Below are 18,610 nucleotides of genomic sequence, written 5' to 3'. Positions count from 1 at the left end.
TGCAAAAATGGAACGGCAATAATCATGGGGGATTTTGACCTGCATATTGATTAGTTGACTCAAGTCAGACACGGTGGACTTGAGGAAGAGTTCTTGGAATGCTGTCGGGATAATTTCCTTGGACAGTATGTGATGGAACCTACGAGGGAGCGAGTTATTTTAGATCTGGTACTGTGTAACGAGGCAGGTAGAATTAGGGATCTTCTTGTGAGGGATCCTCTTGGGAAGAGTGATCACAGTATGGTTGAATTTCTGATACAGATGGAGGGTGAGAAAGTAGGGTCCCAAACCAGCGTCCTCTGCTTGAACAGAGGGGAGTATGAAGAGGGCAAAATTGGCTAATGTAGACTGGGGGCGCAGATTGGTTAGTAGGACAGCTGAGGAACAGAGGAGGATTTTTAAGGAGATCTTTTTCAGTACTCAGCAAAAATATATTCCGGTGATAAAGAAGGACTGTAAGAAAAGAGATAACCAGCCGTGGATATCAAAGGAAATAAAGGAGAGTATTAAATTAAAAACTGAAGCGTACAGAGCAGCTAAAAATAGTGGGGAATTAGAAGATTGGGAAAGATTTAAAAAACAACAAAGAATGACTAAGAAAGCAATAAAGAAAGGAAAGATAGAGTATGAAACTAAACTAGCTCTAAATATAAAAAATGATAGTAAAAGTTTTTACAAATATATAAAGAAGAAGAGAGTGGCTAGAGCGAATGTTAGACCCTTGGAGGACGAAAGGGGAGATTTAATGGTGGGAAACGAGGAAATGGCTGAGACTTTAAATAAGTTTTTTGTGTCAGTCTTCACGGTGGAGGACACAAATAGCTTACCGAATATTAAAGATAGAGGGTTGGTAGGAGATGAGGTCTTTAATACAATTACTGTTACTAAAGAGGTAGTGCTTGGTAGACTAATGAGACTGAAGGTAGACAAGTCCCTGGGACCGGATGGAATACATCCCAGGGTACTGAAAGAAATGGCAGAAGTAATAGCAGATGCGTTAGTAGTTATTTATCAAAATTCGCTGGACACTGGGGAAGTGCTGGCAGATTGGAAAACAGCTACTGTTACGCCGCTGTTTAAAAAAGGTAGCAGACAAAAGGAGGGTAATTACAGGCTGGTTAGCTTAACGTCTGTAGTTGGGAAAATGCTAGAATCCATCATCAAAGAAGAAATAGCAGGACACCTAGATAAGAATGGTTCGATCAAGCAGACACAGCATGGATTCATGAAGGAGAAGTTGTGTTTGACGAATTTACTGGATTTTTATGAAGATGTGACTAGTGCGGTAGACAGAGGGGAACCAGTGGATGTGGTGTTTTTAGATTTCCAGAAGGCGTTCGATAAGGTGCGTCACAAAAGGTTGCTGCAGAAGGTTAGGGTACATGGAGTTGGGGGTAAAATGTTAGCGTGGATTGAGGATTGGCTATCTAACAGGAAGCAGAGAGTTGGAATAAATGGATGCTTTTCTGGTCGGCAGTGACTAGTAGCGTGCTGCAGGGATCGGTGCTGGGGCCTCAACTGTTTACCGTATACATAGACAGTCTGGAGGAGGGGGCTGAGTGTGGGGTAACAAAGGTTGCTGATGACACGAAGATGAGTGGAAAAGCGAATTGCGTGGAGGACGCGGAAAGTCTGCAGAGAGATCTGGATAAGCTGAGTGAGTGGGCAAGGACCTGGCAGATGGAGTATAATGTTGGCAAATGTGAGGTTATCAACTTTGGAAGAAATAATAGTAGGATGGAATATTTAAATGGTGAAAAGCTGCAGCATGCTACTGTGCAGAGGGACCTGGGGGTCCTCATGCACGAATCGCAAAAACCCAGTCTGCAGGTGCAGCAGGTGATCAAGACGGCGAATGGAATGTTGGCCTTTATCACGAGGGGGATAGAATATAAAAGCAGGGAGGTCTTGCTGCAACTGTACAGGGCACTGGTGAGGCCGCAACTGGAGTACTGTATGCAGTTTTGGTCCCCTTATTTGCGAAAGGATATATTGGCCTTGGAGAAAGTACAGAGAAGGTTCACCAGGCTGATACCGGAGATGAGGGGGTTAGCTTATGAGGAGAGATTGAGTAGATTGGGCCTGTACAAGCTGGAGTTTAGAAGGCTGAGGGGGGACCTTATAGAGACTTACAAGATAATGAAGGGGCTAGATAGGGTAGAGGTAGGGAAATTCTTTCCACTTAGAAAGGGAACCAGGACTAGAGGGCACAGCCTCAAAATAAGGGTGGGGAGCAGTTTAGAACAGAGTTGAGGAGGAACTTCTTCTCTCAGAGGGAGGTGAATCTCTGGAATTCTCTGCCCATTGAAGTGGTGGAGGCTACCTCGTTGAGTATGTTTAAGTCATGAGTAGATAGATTTCTGATCGATAAGGGAATTAAGGGTTATGGGGAGCAGGCGGGTAACTGGAACTGAGCCACTTCAGATCAGCCATGATCTTATTGAATGGCGGGGCAGGCTTGAAGAGCTAGATGGCCTACTCCTGCTCCTATGTCTTATGTTCTTTGACAAGGTCCCTCATGGGAGGTTAGTTAGGAAGGTTCAGTTGCTAGGTATACACAGGGAGGTAGTAAGTGGATTAGACACTGGCTCAATGGAAGAAACCAGAGAGTGGTTGTGGAGGATTGCTTCTCTGAGTGGTGGCCTGTGACTAGTGGTGTGCCGCAGGGATGGGTGTTGGGTCCATGTTTGTTTGTCATCTATTTCAATGATTTGGATGATAATGTAGTAAATTGGATCAGCAAATTTGCTGATGATACAAAGATTGGAGGTGTAGTGGACAGTGAGGAAGGTTTTCAAAGCTTGCAGAGGGATTTGGACCAACTAGAAAAATGGGCTGAAAAATGGCAAATGGAATTTAACGCCGAAAAGTGTGAGGTATTGCACTTTGGAAGGACAAACCAAAGTAGAACACACAGGGGAAATGGTAGGACTCTGAAGAGTCCAGTTGAACAGAGGGATCTGGGAATACAGGTACAGAATTCCCTAAAAGTGACGTCACAGGCAGATAGGGTCGTAAAGAGTGCTTTTTGGTACATTGGCCTTTATAAATCGGAGTATCGAGTATAAAATTTGGAGTGTTATGGTAAGGTTGTATAAGGCATTGGTGAGGCCAAATTTAGAGTATGGTGTACAGTTTTGGTCACCTAGTTACAGGAAGGATGTAAATAAGGTTGAAAGAGCACAGAGAAGGTTCATAAGGATGTTGCAGGGACTTGAGAAGCTGAGTTACAGAGAGAGATTGAATAGGTTAGGATTTTATTCCCTGGAGCGTAGAAGAATGAGGGAGATTTGATAGCGGTGTATAAGATTTTGATGGGTACAGATAGAGTGAATGCAAGCACGCTTTTTCCACTGAGGCTAGGGGAGAAAAAAAACAGAGAGCATGGGTTAAGGGTGAAAGGAGAAAAGTTTAAAGGGAATATTAGGGGGTGCTTCTTCACGCAGAGAGTGGTGGAATGAGCTGCCAGATAAAATGGTAAATGCGGGGTCACTTTTAACATTTAAGAAGAACTTGGACGGGTTCGTGGATGAGAGGGGTGTGGAGGGATATGGTCCAAGTGCAGGTTAATGGGACTAGGCAAAAAATGGTTCGGCACAGACAAGAAGGGCCAAAAGGCCTCCTTCTGAGCTGTAATTTTCTATGGTTCTATGGTTTTCTATAAAGCTTACCGATAAACATGTTTAACGTTTAACGCACACGCCTTGAGATCTCTTCAATGAGCCATCACAACTGCAACATAATGAAAATAAATTAAGTACATAGTATCTCATTGGAGCCTAAGCAGGCACTTTGTTGCAGATATTCAATATCTAATAATAATAATTTATTGGAAGGTGTAATCAAATTTCTCAATCTGATTCTCACATGAGCTTTATATGTCACTAACACTAGTGTTTACTTTCTAGCATCTTCATTCTTTCCTGGTCAATATGTGTATAACTGGACATCCTGGATTGAAGAGTATGGTTGGTTTAACTGCACCAAGTTTTCCAAATGTAATGTCTTCCCAGATGGTCGTCCTTTTCCTAGACAAATGGACTGGAGACATAAGAACTTTGTTTACATTTGGCACACGCAAGGTTGGTACAATAAGATATCCTTTAAATGTTGAGAAATCCCCTTAATGACTTTGCTAACCAAATCTGTTTAAAATTTAGGACAATACTATCAAAATACTGGACGATCCAGTATGACTCTCTCTATCAATACAACTAACGTCACACTTGGTGACCATATGATGGTGGTATTTGTCTATCGCAGAGATCATCATCGAAACAAATACATCCCAGTTGCAACAGCAAGTGGTCCCTACACTGTTACAGGTGAGATTGTAATGTTACTATGTTTGGAATAAGCTATGCATTGATCATTAATTTCAGATGTTTTGGTTACCTACAAAAAGAGCTGCAGTTTACTCATAAGAGGAATGTATGTATGTATCTAGTTACAGTTTTATACAAGATTGTGCAACTATAAAGACTTGAGAGCCCCTACTTGTATTTATTTCATTGAGGTTTGTAAATCTTTCAATCTAAGGCCTCATGTAATGGTCATAAAGAAGCTGGAAACTGATCCACAGCCATATCAAATACTTTATTCACCTGGAGCATACAGTATTGGTCTTTTTTACCCGAGGAAGGATATACTTGGCTAAAGGGGGAGTATAACAGAGATTGAGCAAACTATGTCAATAATTCCTAGAGTTCTGAAGAATGAGAAATTATCTCGTTAAAACATTTAAATTTTTTAAGGGTAGGTGATGGGAGGATGTTTCCCTGGCTAAGAAGCAGGGAATGACAGTGTTGGAATATGATTTGGCTATTTAGTCCTGAGATTAGGAGAAATCTCTTCATTTAAAGTGTGAATCTTATGAATTTTTAGTGGATGCTCTATTGTTTAGAACATTCAACACAGAAATCAGTAGATTTTTGGATACAACAAGAATTAACAGATTTGGGGATTGTTGGGAAAATGGAGTTGAGATAAAGGATTAACAATGATAGCATTAACAATGATTTTACTGAGTAATGAAGCAGACTCCAAGGGTCTCCGACATTTACTTCTTTGTGTAAAATGGGTGATAATGAATTATCAGCCCTTCTTTATATTTGTTCATGACTTATGAGTGTCATTGGTAAGACCAGCATTTATTGCCCATTCTAACTGAAAAGATGATGGTGTGCCATCTTCTTGAACTGCTGCAGTCCATCTAGTGTAGGTACACCTACAATGCTGTTAGGGAAGAAATACTAGAATTCTGACCCATTGATGGTGAAGGAATAATGATATAGTTTCAAGTCATACTGCTGCCATGGTGCACCTGTGATTTCTGCGTTGAATGTTCTAAACAATAGAGCATCCACTAAAAATTCCAAAGATTCACACTTTAAATGAAGAGATTTCTCCTAATCTCAGGGCTAAATAGCCAAATCATATTCCAACACTGTCATTCCCTGCTTCTTAGCCAGGGAAACATCCTCCCATCACCTACCCTTAAAAAATTTAAATGTTTTAACGAGATAATTTCTCATTCTTCTGAACTCTAGGAATTATTGACATAGTTTGCTCAATCTCTGTTCTACTCCCCCTTTAGCCAAGTATATCCTTCCTCGGGTAAAAAAGACCAATACTATATGCTCCAGGTGAATACACACCCTGAATAAAGTATTTGATACGGCTGTGGATCAGTTTTCAGCTTCTTTATGACCATTACATGAGGGGATCCCTATCCCATAAATTTGCTTTATCTTGGATCGTGTCCAGTTTTTTGAATGTTGTTGGAGCTGCATGCATCCAGGCAACTTGTAGATGATGAACAAACTTTGGGGAGTCTAGAAATGAGCAAGTCCCTGCAGAATTCTCAGACTCTGATTTGTTCTAGTAGTAATATGACTAGTACAATTAAGTTTTGGATCAACAGTGACCCCCGCACCTCCCCCTGCCAAAGGTGTTGATGATGGGAGACTCAACAATGATCATTCACATTGAAGGAGCGGTGTTAAATTTTCTTTTGTTGCCAATGGTCATTGCCTGGTCTAAATGTTACTTGCCATTTATCAGCCCAAGCTTGGATGTTCCCCAGGTCTTGTTGCATCAGATAATGGACTGTCTCATTATCTGAGGTATTATGAATGGAACTTAACACTATGCAGTCATCAGCAAACATTTTCACTTCTGACCTTATGGTGGAGGGAAGGTCATTAATGAAGCAGCTGAGGGTGGATGTGCATGGGACATTGCCCTGAGAAACTCCAGCAACAATGTCCTGCGTCTAGGATGATCAACCTCCAACAGAAACAGCCATCTTCCCTAATGTTAAGTATGACTCCAACCAGTGGAGAGGTTTCTCCCTGACTCCCAGTGACTTCAATTTTGTTAGGGTTCCCTGATGTCACACTCTGTCAAATACTGCCTTGACATCAATGGCAATCGCTCTCATAGAATCTAGAATCCCTACAGTACAGACAGGAGGCCATTCACCCCATCGAGTCTGTACCGACCACAATCCCACCCAGGTTCCATCCTCAAATTCCATTTACCCTGCTAATCCCCCTGATATACGGTCAATTTTGCATGGCCAATCCAGCTAACCTGCACATTTTTGGAGTATGTGAAGAAACTGGAGGAACCCATGCAGACACAGGGAGAAAGTGCAAATTTCACACAGAAAGTTACCCGAGGCTGGAATTGAACTCTGGTCCCTGCACTGTGAGGCAGCAATGCTAGCTGCTGTGCCACCATGCCACCCATCACCTCGTACCTCTTCTGTTTTTTATTTCCATTGAAATAAGTGTAAGATGGGTTGTCAAATTTGCCATCACCTGCTTTACACTATCAGATAAAGTCAAAATTATCTCTTAAAGATGAGTGAAAAATTGTATCAAATAAAATTAGAAGAACAGAAACAATTGAAGGTGACTTCTGCAATAACAAGACAAAATTCTGATAGTTTTGGGGAGCCTCACAATGCATTACAGTTGATTAAAATCTTTGATGGGGCTGAATAGGTGTAGGGTGATGCGGCGGCGCGGGCTCGTTGGGCCGAAGGGCCTGTTTCCCGTGCTGGGTTGTTCTTTGTTCTTTGAAAGGGTAGGGAATAAAGAAGTGTTGGCAGCTTAAATAATTGTGCCTGGCTGAATGGAATCTTCTCTTCAAATAATGTTAATTGTCACAAAATAAATATCGTGGGGATCTTAAATTTGCAATGGATAAATGACATTGAAAAATATTTTATTCTTTCTTTCAGATCGTATTCCAATTTATGTGCAGGTTTCACAAAAAAACAATCGCAACACCACTGATAATGTCTACATCAAGGACTTAAATGTTGTCTTTGAAGTCAAAATTCATGATCCCAGTAATTATCTGAAAAATGCCGTCAAATCATACAGTTGGAATTTTGGTGATGGTCATCAGTCATTATTAAAAAGTCCAACTGCACTTCACAACTATACTAAGACAGGGCATTTCAGTCTTAAACTGACAGTTGAAGCAATTATACCAGTTTCCTGCGGCTCTATTATACCAACAACATTGGCCCCAACAACTATATTGACCCCTACGACCGACCTGAGCACTACAACTGAACGGAGCACCACACCTGAACACAGCACTACAACTGAACGGAGTACTACAACTGAACGAAGTACTACAACTGAACGGAGCACTGCGACTGAACGAAGTACTACAACTGAACGGAGCACTACAACTAAACGGAGCACTACAACTGAACGGAGCACTACAACTGAATGGAGCACCACACCTGAGCAGACTATTATGACTAAATTGAGCCCTACTATTGAGTGGAGCTCTACAACTGAAAGGATTTCTACAGCTAAACTGAACCCTATAACCAATGCAGACCCTACAACTGGTATTTTCTTACAATAATCAATTTAGTGCCATAAGAGAGTAGCGCAAGGCAAATTCTTAACCCAATTCTTTGGAATTCAGAATTAGGATTTGATTTTACTTCCTAGATACTAGTTAATGTTATTGTGGGTCCTACGGGTAGACCACTGTAACTTTGGAGGACAAACCACAGAAATTCTGGAAAACTGTAAACAGTCTTTACACCATTTCTTCAGCATTTCTGCAGCTTTACTGCCAAAGTTATGATGGACAATTGGGAAATTCTCCCCATGGTTGGAAAATTCCAAATATTCCCTATTATTTATGATATTTGCACGTACTTATCTATCTTGATTTCCAACAATGTTGCACAGGGGGAATCAAGACAAAGGTTGGAGTTTTACCAGCGCAGCTGCCCGGGTTCTGGGGATGGGTGAGGCCCAGAGAACGGCATTCTCTGTTGGCCTCGGGCGGGATTGTACAAACCTCAGGCGACGTACTGGTAAAATTCCACCTAAGTGTCAAGACTGCTGGTAAAACAGGGTTAAGATAGGATAACTGGAACTGGGCATATAGATTTAATTCTGTCCCCCTTTTAAAGTCATGCATTGTCATTTTTTTTATGTTTCTGCTATCAAATTATGTGTCCACATTTAGGATGGAAACTGTGTAAGTAAACTTGTCATTTGTGAAAACACTTCACAACCACCACTGGCCAGGAGCATGTAGTCACAACATGACAGTTTACATTTGCAGTTTCTTTTCTAAATGTGGACATGGGGATTTATTATGGTAAGTTAACACCAAGTGAAACATAATCATAGAATTCATAGAATCCCTACTGTACAGAGAGGCCATTTGGCCCATCGAGTCTGCACTGACCACAATCCCACCCAGGCCCTACCCCTATATTCCTACATATCTACCCACTAATCCCTCTAACCTACACATCTCAGGACACTAAGGGTAATTTTTAGCATGGCCAATCAACCTAACTCACACATCTTTGGACTGTGGGATGAAACCGGAGTACACGGAGGAAACCCACACAGTCACAAGGAGAATGTGCAAACTCCACACAGACAGTGACCCAAGCTGGGAATCGAATCCAGGTCCCTGGAGCTGTGAAGCAGCAGTGCTAACCACTGTGCTACCGTGCACCCCCTACCGTGCCATTTTAATAAAAATATAATGTTTTTATTATATTGATAGTCAACCTCCCAAACTGTTGCAAATAAGGTTATAATTAAGTGTATAATTTAAAAGATAATTGAAAGAGAAGGAGAATGGAGAGGGATGATCAATGAAGAGAAGTTGGAAAATGAGGTCTAAATTTACATGGCGATGGAAGTGTTATGTGGCTTAGACAAAGTGGACCAGAGTTCAGAATGCAGAAGATCCAAAACTCTCCCCCCACCCCCATCCCAGCATGGCTTCTGAGGTCAGCCTGCGGTGGATACTGGGTGAGTTGACAATGGAGGGTGTAAAAGCAAAAACTGGTGGGTGGGGGGACATGGCTTGGCATGATTGGGCACTGTTGGCATCGAGGTAATACAGGGCCATGGTGGTTGGCTTGAAGGGTTTGAGGGTGAGGAGAACAGATTCAGATACCTACAGGACAAGGGAGCACGTCACAAAACCAGTGCTTCACCCACCCATCTAACAATTACTTATGTGTAATAATTGCAATTAGATCTGCAAATCAAAATTTTGGCTTAACATCACATGAGACAATGCCAGTTGAGATAGTAAACAAATGGTCACTTGCTGAACATATATCCATTGTAGCGACAGGAGAATCCATCACTATTTATATGAAATTTCAGGAGACATGTGATAAGATTCCCCCATAAGAGATTGTTAATTAAAGTTGAAGCTCATGAAATTGAAGACAAATTATTGACCTGTTTAGGAAATTGGCTGAGCAGAAAGAAACAGTTTGAATGTGGGAAGGGTTTATGAGCTGTATTCGAAGAACAACTCTTGACATGTAATTCAATCGACTACATCAGTATTTAATTGCGGTGGTTTTTTTCTTTCATTCATGGGATGAAGACATTTCTGGCAAGGGCAGCATTTTTGCCATCCTTAACTGCCCTTGAAAAAATGTGTGAGCCACCTTTTTGAACCACTGTAATCCTTGTGGTGTGGACATGTCTTAAATTTTGTTAGTGGGGGACGTCCAGTATTTAGACAAGGCAACAGAATGCAATATATTTCCAAATACTGCAGATGTGGGAATTTGAAACAAAAGCAGAAAACAAATGAAAATCTCAGCAGGTCTGGCAACATCTGTGGAGAGAGAACTCTATTTTCTTTCTCCACAGATGCTGCCAGACCTACTAAGTTTCTCAAGCATTTTCTGTATTTGTTGTAATATATTTCAAAGTTAAGATGGTGTGCAGAAAACAATTTATGTTTCTTGGTATGTTACACTTTGATATGCAAGTGTTTGTATTAGAAAAGATGCAGCTTGGGGGGTGGGTAGGTTTTAAGTGTCAGTCATAGTTCAATTAATAGCACTCTCACCTTTATGTCAGAGTTTGTGGGTTTTGATCTCACTTTGGACCTCCGTACAAAAGTTTAATACTCCAGAGCACTACTGAGGGAATGCTGCATTGTTGGAAGTATTACCTTTTGGATGAAATGTTAAACCATGTACAATTGGAGTGGTGGGCAAATCCCAGGATGGCAGTGGCTCATATTATTCTTGCAGAGAGAGGAGCATTTCTCTGGACTCACAAAGTAATTTCAACTTGCCTCTTCTGCTACCTTCATTGAGCAAAGTGACCACATTGGGTCTTCACCTGTAAGAATTAAAATGACAGAGTCCTGTGCCATACATGGGGTCCCGCTTGAGAAGAAATAATTATGTTTCTGCATGATTCAGGTAAATGAGTCCACTACCTAGTGTGAAGGCCCTGAGGACACAAAGGTAAAGTTTCACCACCTCCATCTTAAACTTTTCCACTGCTCTATTCCTAAGGTAGAAGAGTTAAAAATCTCCAAAGATCTATAGTGTTTTTAAAAATATGTTTTCCCTCTAATTATAGCATTTGATGTCATTGTCTTTATTTCCTCCCCAGGTTTCTCAACAACTACTAATGCCAGTGGCATAAACAGTCCACTGCAGCTGGAGAAGAGAGATGCTTCTGGGTTAGTTTGTAATCTCTACAGATATGGCTACTTTGAAACAAACATCACAATTGTAGGTATGTAACATTATCAAAAATTGTGTTGAATTCAAATGTAGTATGGTGACACCAGTGGTTAGCACTGCTGCCTAACAGCACCAAGGACTCGGGTTCAATACTGGCCTTGTGTGACTGAGAATGTTTGCACATTTTCTCTGTGTCTGCATGGGTTTCCTCTAGGTACTCTGGTTTCCTCCCACAATCCAAAAATATACAAGTTAGGTGAATGAGTCATGCTAAATTGCCACTTAGTGTCCAAAAATGTGGATTAGCCACAGTAAATGCACAGGGTTACAGGGCTAGGGTGGAGGGAAGGACCTGGAATGCTTTTTCGGAGAGTTGGTGCAGACTTGATGGGCAGGATGGTCTCTTTGGGATTCTCAGGTTCTATGGTCCTAATTGAGAACCTGGATGAACTCCCTATTTTGCTGAATGAGCAAAGAAATTAATAAAATCTCCAGTACCACAGGCACCTACAACAAGGCAAAGGGGATAAATCATAGACCCTGGTGCTTCTCTTGTTTCTGGGCCATTTTGCCTATCCCATCCTCCCCCTCATATCCTATGGATTGCAGAATTGGGAACCATAGTCACAGTGTTGAACCATTTCCGCTAAGATTCTATTTATCAAGCCCATCGAAAGATCAGGTTTCAGTATGTTACACTTGATAACCAAGCTTTTTCTAGACAATTCCACTTAACTTGGTTGTTAGTATTATACTATCAGCTCCATCTCTTTGCACTATCAGGGCAACAACAACCGAACTCCTTGAACATTAAGTATTGCAAACAACAATCCCATATACAAATAGGAATGTATTTTTTTGGTACATGACTCCAAGTTCACTTCTAAGTTTAAAAAGGGTGAAGCCTTCTAACCAATTCACCTGCAATAGTGTGTTACTGTATTTCTATCCATACCAATGGGCTTTGTTAACAAAACAATTACACTTTGCATAAATTTTCTCATTTTAAATTGAAATTAACCACACTTACAAATTCCCCAGCATGGTGCATATCGTAGGAGAGTAAAGTACTGTAGAGGCTGGAAATCTAATATATAAATAGAAAATGTTAAAAATACTCAGTAGGCCAACATAGCATCTGTAGAGAAACAAAGTTAATGTTTCAGGTCCACAATCTGCACTAATTCTGACGAAGGATTGCTAACCTGTTTCCAACTATTTCCATTTCTGTTGGAGCAAACATGACCCTTTTTGCTAGCCTCCCCAAAAAGCTTCTTGTGAGCATCTCATTCCCCTTCAGTAAGAAACCCAGTAGCAGCTGTCTGGGATCTGGCTTGGCATAACATTAAACATGAAATAAAATAAAGTATAAAGAAAGCATAAACAACGTTAAAGCAATAAATTCATCATTTAAAAAAGTAATGAATAAAAATGAAATTATAAAGTGCCAAGCAACAAAGTTAACTAATAAATATTTTTCTCCCTCTCTTTAGCTCCAAAGAAGAATCATACAGACACGAAACATTGATGCTGTTTCTCTCTCCACAGATGCTGCCAGATCTGCTGAGTTTTTCGAGCATTTTCTGTTTTTATTTCAGATTCACAGTATCAAGCCACTTAAGAGCAGAGCTAGAGAAAGACAGACAAGTCCTTGTCACCAGGGAAGGAGGAAGGGACAAGGCCAAGCTAAATCCTAGAATCTTACAGTGCAGAAAGGGCTGGGTTTAACTACCACTAACCTTGCATTTGCCAATGGTGACACACACTCCGAGCTGGCCTAAGTGGAATTCATATCAAAGTTGGGGTCAGAAGTGGGAGGTCAGCCAGAGTTAATCTTCTCACCCAGCCCCGTGGGTGGATAGGTTCTTTGGGAGAGGGGAGGGTGCCTTGTCCCCATACTAAGCAGCCTGGTACATATATATATGTGTGTGTGTATGTGTGTGTGTGTGTGTGTGTGTGTGTGTGGGGGGGGGGGGGCGTGCAGGGTGGTGCGGTGGCAGGGGGTGCATTTCCAATCTCAGGTTTCTCTCTCTTTCTCATTCATACAGGCTCACACTTGCATGCACATACACACATATTCTGTCACACACACACGTGCACACATAAACATTTACTCACATGCACTCACACACTCGCATTTCATAGCGTCAGTTAAAAATTCCAAAATTATCAAGTTTCTCTTCCTAACTCTGTCTCCTTGGCTTTCATGGAATCCCTACAGTGCAGAAGGACGCCATTGGGCCCATTGACTCTACACCGATCACAATCCCACCCAGACCCTATTCCCATAACTCCATATATTTACTCTGCTAATTCCCTGCTACTCGGGTCAATCTAGCATGGCCAATCAACCTAACTCACACATCTTTGGACTGTGGGAGGAAACTGGAGCACCTGGAGGAAACCCATGCAGACAGAGGGAGAAAGTGCAAACTCTGCACAGACCGTGACCCAAGGCCAGAATTGAACGCAGGACTCTGGTGCTGTGAGGCAGCTAACCACTGTGCCACCATTTCATGATATCCTGGCGAACCTATAATGCACCTTTTCTATTACTTAGATATCCTTTCTATTTGAGGATGCTCAAAACTACAGTCTGTGTCTTGCTATTGTCTTTTACATTCAGAGTACCTGCTCACTTACCCCTGGATCTGAAAGGTTTGGAAATTTTCTCACTGTGGTGGAGTTCAGGATGGTTGTGAAGGTGGCAAGATTTTCATCCTCTTGGCCCCATCTAGCCCTCCTTCTGCTCTGTGGCTTGCTGTTGCTATAATTACTGCACCAACTGACTTTCCATGCCTGCTTAGTCAACCTGATGTCTGGAGTCCTTTAGTAGACCGGTGCCTGCATGTGCGTGTGACAAAGTGGCCTAGAGTGGACTAGATCACCCAGAATATACTCTGGCTATAATAAAATGGCCATGTGGACTCGGAATCTCACTTCAGTAACTCTTTATATGACAGAACTTTGTCCTGGAGTGGTGCAGGCAGACAGGCAGCCGCTTGAGAGAAGGAGCAATGCTGCACAATAAGCACAGGCCCCAGTGATTAGTATCATGTGCACCTCCATCTCCTGGGCCCTTCTTATGACCTTAAATGACTTTAACTGTCCTGTCTGGTTAGACACTGTTTTAAGAAACTGACTGCACTATCTCAGTTTTTATCTGCAATGTTTCACAGCAGAATTGCAAATTAATAAAGAATGTATTCAAGGTTATACATGACTCCAAAGTGTTAATATTAGCACAAACATTAGATTTTTATTGTTCTCCTTTGTAGATGGGATTGTTGAAGTCAGCATTGTAGAGACGACCAGTGTTCAGATCTCCACAGAACTTCAACAGAACTCCCTGGTGAATTTTGTTGTCATGTGCCAGGGCAGGTAAGTTGCTTGCTTTATAAGAATATAAGAAATAGGAGCTGGAGTAGGCCATCTGGCTCATGGAACCTGCTTTGCCATTCACTGAAATCAGGACTGATTGTCAACTGCAATTTCACCTTCCCATCTGGTCCCATATCCCTTGATCCCCTTGGTACCTATAGATCTCAGTCTTGAATATACTCAGTGACTGAAAATTCGAAGTCCTCTGGGGAACAGAATTCTGAAGATTCACAATCCTCTGAGTGAAAGACTTTCTCCTCAACTCAATCCTAAATTCCAAGAACACTGACTCAGTAGAAAGTTGCTTTTAGATTTTTTTTGTTGCTTTCCTTTGAAAGGATAGACCTTTCTGTGATCATGAGTAACTTCAAGACAAAAGCTTCTATACTGATAGTGCCAAGTTTTACTCAGCAGGAGAATGACATTTCAGACAGGAAACCCAGAAGTTTATTCTGGGGAATTTTAACTCCACATCTTCTTTAAAAAGATATTCCCACCTGGAAGCTAGTCTGTTTAGCAGTCTTGACTCCCTACTGGTGAGCAGCACTTTGGAGCTGGACATCAGAACAGGCAGGGGGTCTGTAGTTGCTAGTGAGTGGGATCCAATCCCTGATCCCAGGTTTTAGGGGTGGGGTGTGTGGCAGGGCAGAGGGTGCCGATGTAATAATACATGTGAAGCTACCAGCTTTATCTTTAAATGAACAGCCCGTCTCCTAGGAGTGGGTTGGTTGCCCACCCCCGGCCCACTTCTGTCAAACCTAGAAGCAAGCAGATTGCAGTCAAGTTTCAGATATTTTAAATCTTTACACCTCACCATTTTTTGGGTATTAAAATTACCCCTAAGCATTCCAAACCAGGATAGAAGATAAATTCAGTCAAATTACAACACCACTTTATGGACTTAAATTCACCTCTGTTTTGGGGTTACAGAGTGTTTGGAAAGACAACAATAAAAGCAACACTATCTTATATTTATATAATGCCTTTAACATAATAAAACGTCCCAAAACAATTCATAAGAACATCACAAAACCAAGTATGACATCGAGCCGCGGATGACCAAAAACATAGTCAAAGAGGTAGGTTTTAAGTACTATCTGAAAGGAGAAATGTGAATAGAGAGCTGGAGAGCCATAAGAAGGAATTCTAGAGTTTGGGGCCGATACAACTGAAGGCTCAACCACCAATGGTCTACCAATTATAATTGGGGATGCATAGCAGATCAGAAATAGTGGAATGCCCATATATTTCAGCAGACTGTGGGGCTGGAGATTACAGAGGTGAGGTTGTGAAGGATTTGAAAACAAGTGTTGTGTGACTTGGTACCAGTGCAGGTTAATAAGCCCATAAGTTACGCTTGCCTTTAACCTCAAGGAATTTTGTGAATTGGCTGGTGGGTTTTCTGCTTCTGTCTCTGCTAGTGGCTCCTCTCAGGTGGGGAGATTGAGGCAGGGGGGGAAGAAATATCACACATTTTAACATGATTGGCACCTGCTGGAAATATTTTTTAAAAAATCCTGCTTTGTGTATTGTTTTCCTTTAACTTTAGCCAAATGACTGTAGACACCAGGACCAGGATTTTCACTCATGGGGTGAGAATAGGAGAGCACGCTTTAAAAACAGAGCTCCTAGGTGTGGGGCAGGATTTTATGGCCTCACTCATCCCGAAACTGTAAAATACCACCCGAGGTCAACAGACCTTTCCATTGTCCGCTTCTCACCCGGTCTGATTCACATGGCAGGCAGGGAGGTAAAATGCTGGGCAATGTGTCAGTGTCCTCTTGCCTCTAGGATGCACTGGTATTTTGATTTGATTTGAGTTATTATCATTACATGTATTAATATACAGTGAAAAATATTGTTTCTTGCATGCTATACAGACAAAGCATACTGTACATTGGAAAGAAGAGGGCAGGATGTAATGTTACAGTCACAGCTAGGGTGTAGAGAAAAATCAATTTAACATGAGATAGGTCCATTCAAAAGTCTGATGGCAGCAGGGAAGAAGCTGTTCTTGAGCCGGTTGGTACGTGTCCTCATATTTTTGTATCTTTTTCCTGACAGAAGAATGTGGAAGAAAGTATGTCCAGGCTGTGTGGGGTCCTTGATTATGCCAGCTGCTTTTCTGAGGCGGCAGAAAGTGTAGACAGAGTGAATGGATGAGAAGGACTGGGCTTCGTCCATGATCTTTTGTAGTTTTTTGCAGTCTTGGACAAAGCAGGAGCCATACCAAGCTGTGATACAACCAGTATCAGTTTCTGTGGTGCATCTTTAAAAGTTGGTGAGAATCACAGTGGACATGTCAAATTTCCTTATCCTCCTGAGAAAGTAGAGACATTGATGGACTTTCTTAACTATAACCTTGGCATGGAGGGACCAGGACAGGTTGTTGGTGACCTGGACACCTAGAAACCTGAAGCTCTCAACTATTCCTACTTCATCCCCATTGATGTAGACAGGGGCATGTCCTCCACCATGCTTCCCGAAGTTGATGATTATCTCATTTGTTTTGTTGACATTGAGGGAGAGATTATTGTTGTCATACCAGTTCACCAGATTTTCTATCTCATTCCTGTACTCTGTCTCATCATTGTTTGAGATCCAACCCACTATGGTGGTATCAGCAGCAAACTCGAAAATAGGGTTGGGGGGGATTTGGCCACACAGTCATAGGTGTATAAGGAGTATAGTAAGGGGCTGAGGGCACAGTCTTGTATGGCACCATTGTTGAGGATGATCATGAAGGAGATGTTGTTGCCTATCCTTATTAATTGCTGTTTGTGGGTTAGGAAATTCAGGATCCATTCACAGAGGGAGGAGCCGAGGCCCAGGCCATGGAGTTTTGAGATGAGCTTTGAAGGAATCATGGTGTTGAATAGTCAATAAATAGGAGTTTGACAAAGGTGTCTGTTGTTTGGGGGTCGTAGGTAAGTGAGGATACATTGGGGAAGGAGTTGGGGACTAGCCTATCTCCAATTACAGCCTGTTAAACTCTTAAGGAGTTTTTAACAGGAAGTGGAGAGCCAGAAGGCAATTATTAATTTGCAAATCGCCAAATCTTAATAGTCTAGTGCATATTAGTGTGCAGCTTTCAGATGCAAAGTAAAGAGACGTCAACCCGGGTGCAGACCATTTCACTGGCCATTTGGGCACTTCTATTTGCTGAAAGGCTGCTGGCCCTTGATGTTCTGCCTCTTCTATTTTGCAAGACAGCTCACTGCTGCCGACTGCCTTTGAGAATTGTGCTCAGCAGTCAGCTCCCACCTCCTGGCAGGAATTGGAGCCACTAACTGGGCGATGAACTCATCACTTGTCCAACTAGGGAAGGCAGCAATGTAGATATAGGACAGGATTGGGTCCTGGAAATTATTCAGGAAGGCCAGATTGAAAATCTACCCAGAATGGTGGTCCTTTATAGCATTATTAAGGAACTAGTGAAGTGGTGCATTCTCCCACTGAGCTGGCCACTTAAGGGCATCAATTGGCTTCCAGGCAGGAAGACCATGCTTGACTTTCCTTACCCCTGACTTAATTAGGGGCCATGATTTGGAGATGCCAGCATTGGAATGGGATGGGCACAGTAAGAAGTCTCACACCAGGTTAAAGTCCAACAGGTTAATCTAGTATCCCAAGCTTTTGGAGAGCTGCTCCTTCATCGGGTGAGTGGTTGGAGGGAATTATAGTCTGCCTCATTTCATACCTGCTTTTGGAGCCACTGTATTTATGTGACTGGTCTGTTACATTCTGAGTCAATGTTGACTGTGGGAGATTTTGTGATTATAATGCCACTGAATGTTAAGAAAAGGTGAATAAATTCTCTCTTGCTAAAGATTATTTTGGCACTTCGATGGCAGAAATGTTACTTGCCATTGATGAATCCAAACCTGAATGTTGTTCAGGTCTTGTTGTATGTGGTCATGGACTGCTTCATTATCTGAGGAATTGTGTATGGAACAGAACATTGTGCAATCATCAGCAAACTTTACCATTTCTGACTTTACTGTGGATGGAAGGTCACTGGTGTAGCATCGGTGTTGATGATGGGCCTACGTTACTGCCCTGAGGAACAGTGATGTCCTGGTGCTCAGATGCTTTGGCTTCCAACAATCACAACAATCTTCCTTTGTACTAAGTATGATTCCAGCTGGTGTAGCGTTTCCATTGATTCCCATTGATTTTAACTTTGGAAGAGTTCCTTGATGCCTTAAAAGGCAG

The 18,610-nt window shown here is 41.9% G+C and overlaps 1 protein-coding gene across 1 annotated transcript in view; it reads left to right on the top strand.

Moving 5' to 3' along the window:
- Positions 1–18,610, top strand: part of LOC145355097 (protein QNR-71-like) — a 69,865-nt gene that overhangs the window by 30,096 nt on the left and 21,159 nt on the right. The window contains exons 4-8 of the mRNA XM_080206965.1: positions 3,909–4,082; positions 4,161–4,325; positions 7,250–7,876; positions 10,941–11,066; positions 14,293–14,395. Of these exons, the coding sequence (XP_080063091.1) occupies positions 3,909–4,082; positions 4,161–4,325; positions 7,250–7,876; positions 10,941–11,066; positions 14,293–14,395 (1,195 nt within the window). The remainder of the gene's footprint in view (positions 1–3,908; positions 4,083–4,160; positions 4,326–7,249; positions 7,877–10,940; positions 11,067–14,292; positions 14,396–18,610) is intronic.

This window comes from Carcharhinus amblyrhynchos, chromosome 2 (genome assembly GCF_965287045.1).
Source record: "Carcharhinus amblyrhynchos chromosome 2, sCarAmb.v2.hapA, whole genome shotgun sequence".
Classification (NCBI taxonomy): domain Eukaryota; kingdom Metazoa; phylum Chordata; class Chondrichthyes; order Carcharhiniformes; family Carcharhinidae; genus Carcharhinus; species Carcharhinus amblyrhynchos.
This window is presented reverse-complemented; position numbering and strand designations above follow the sequence as displayed.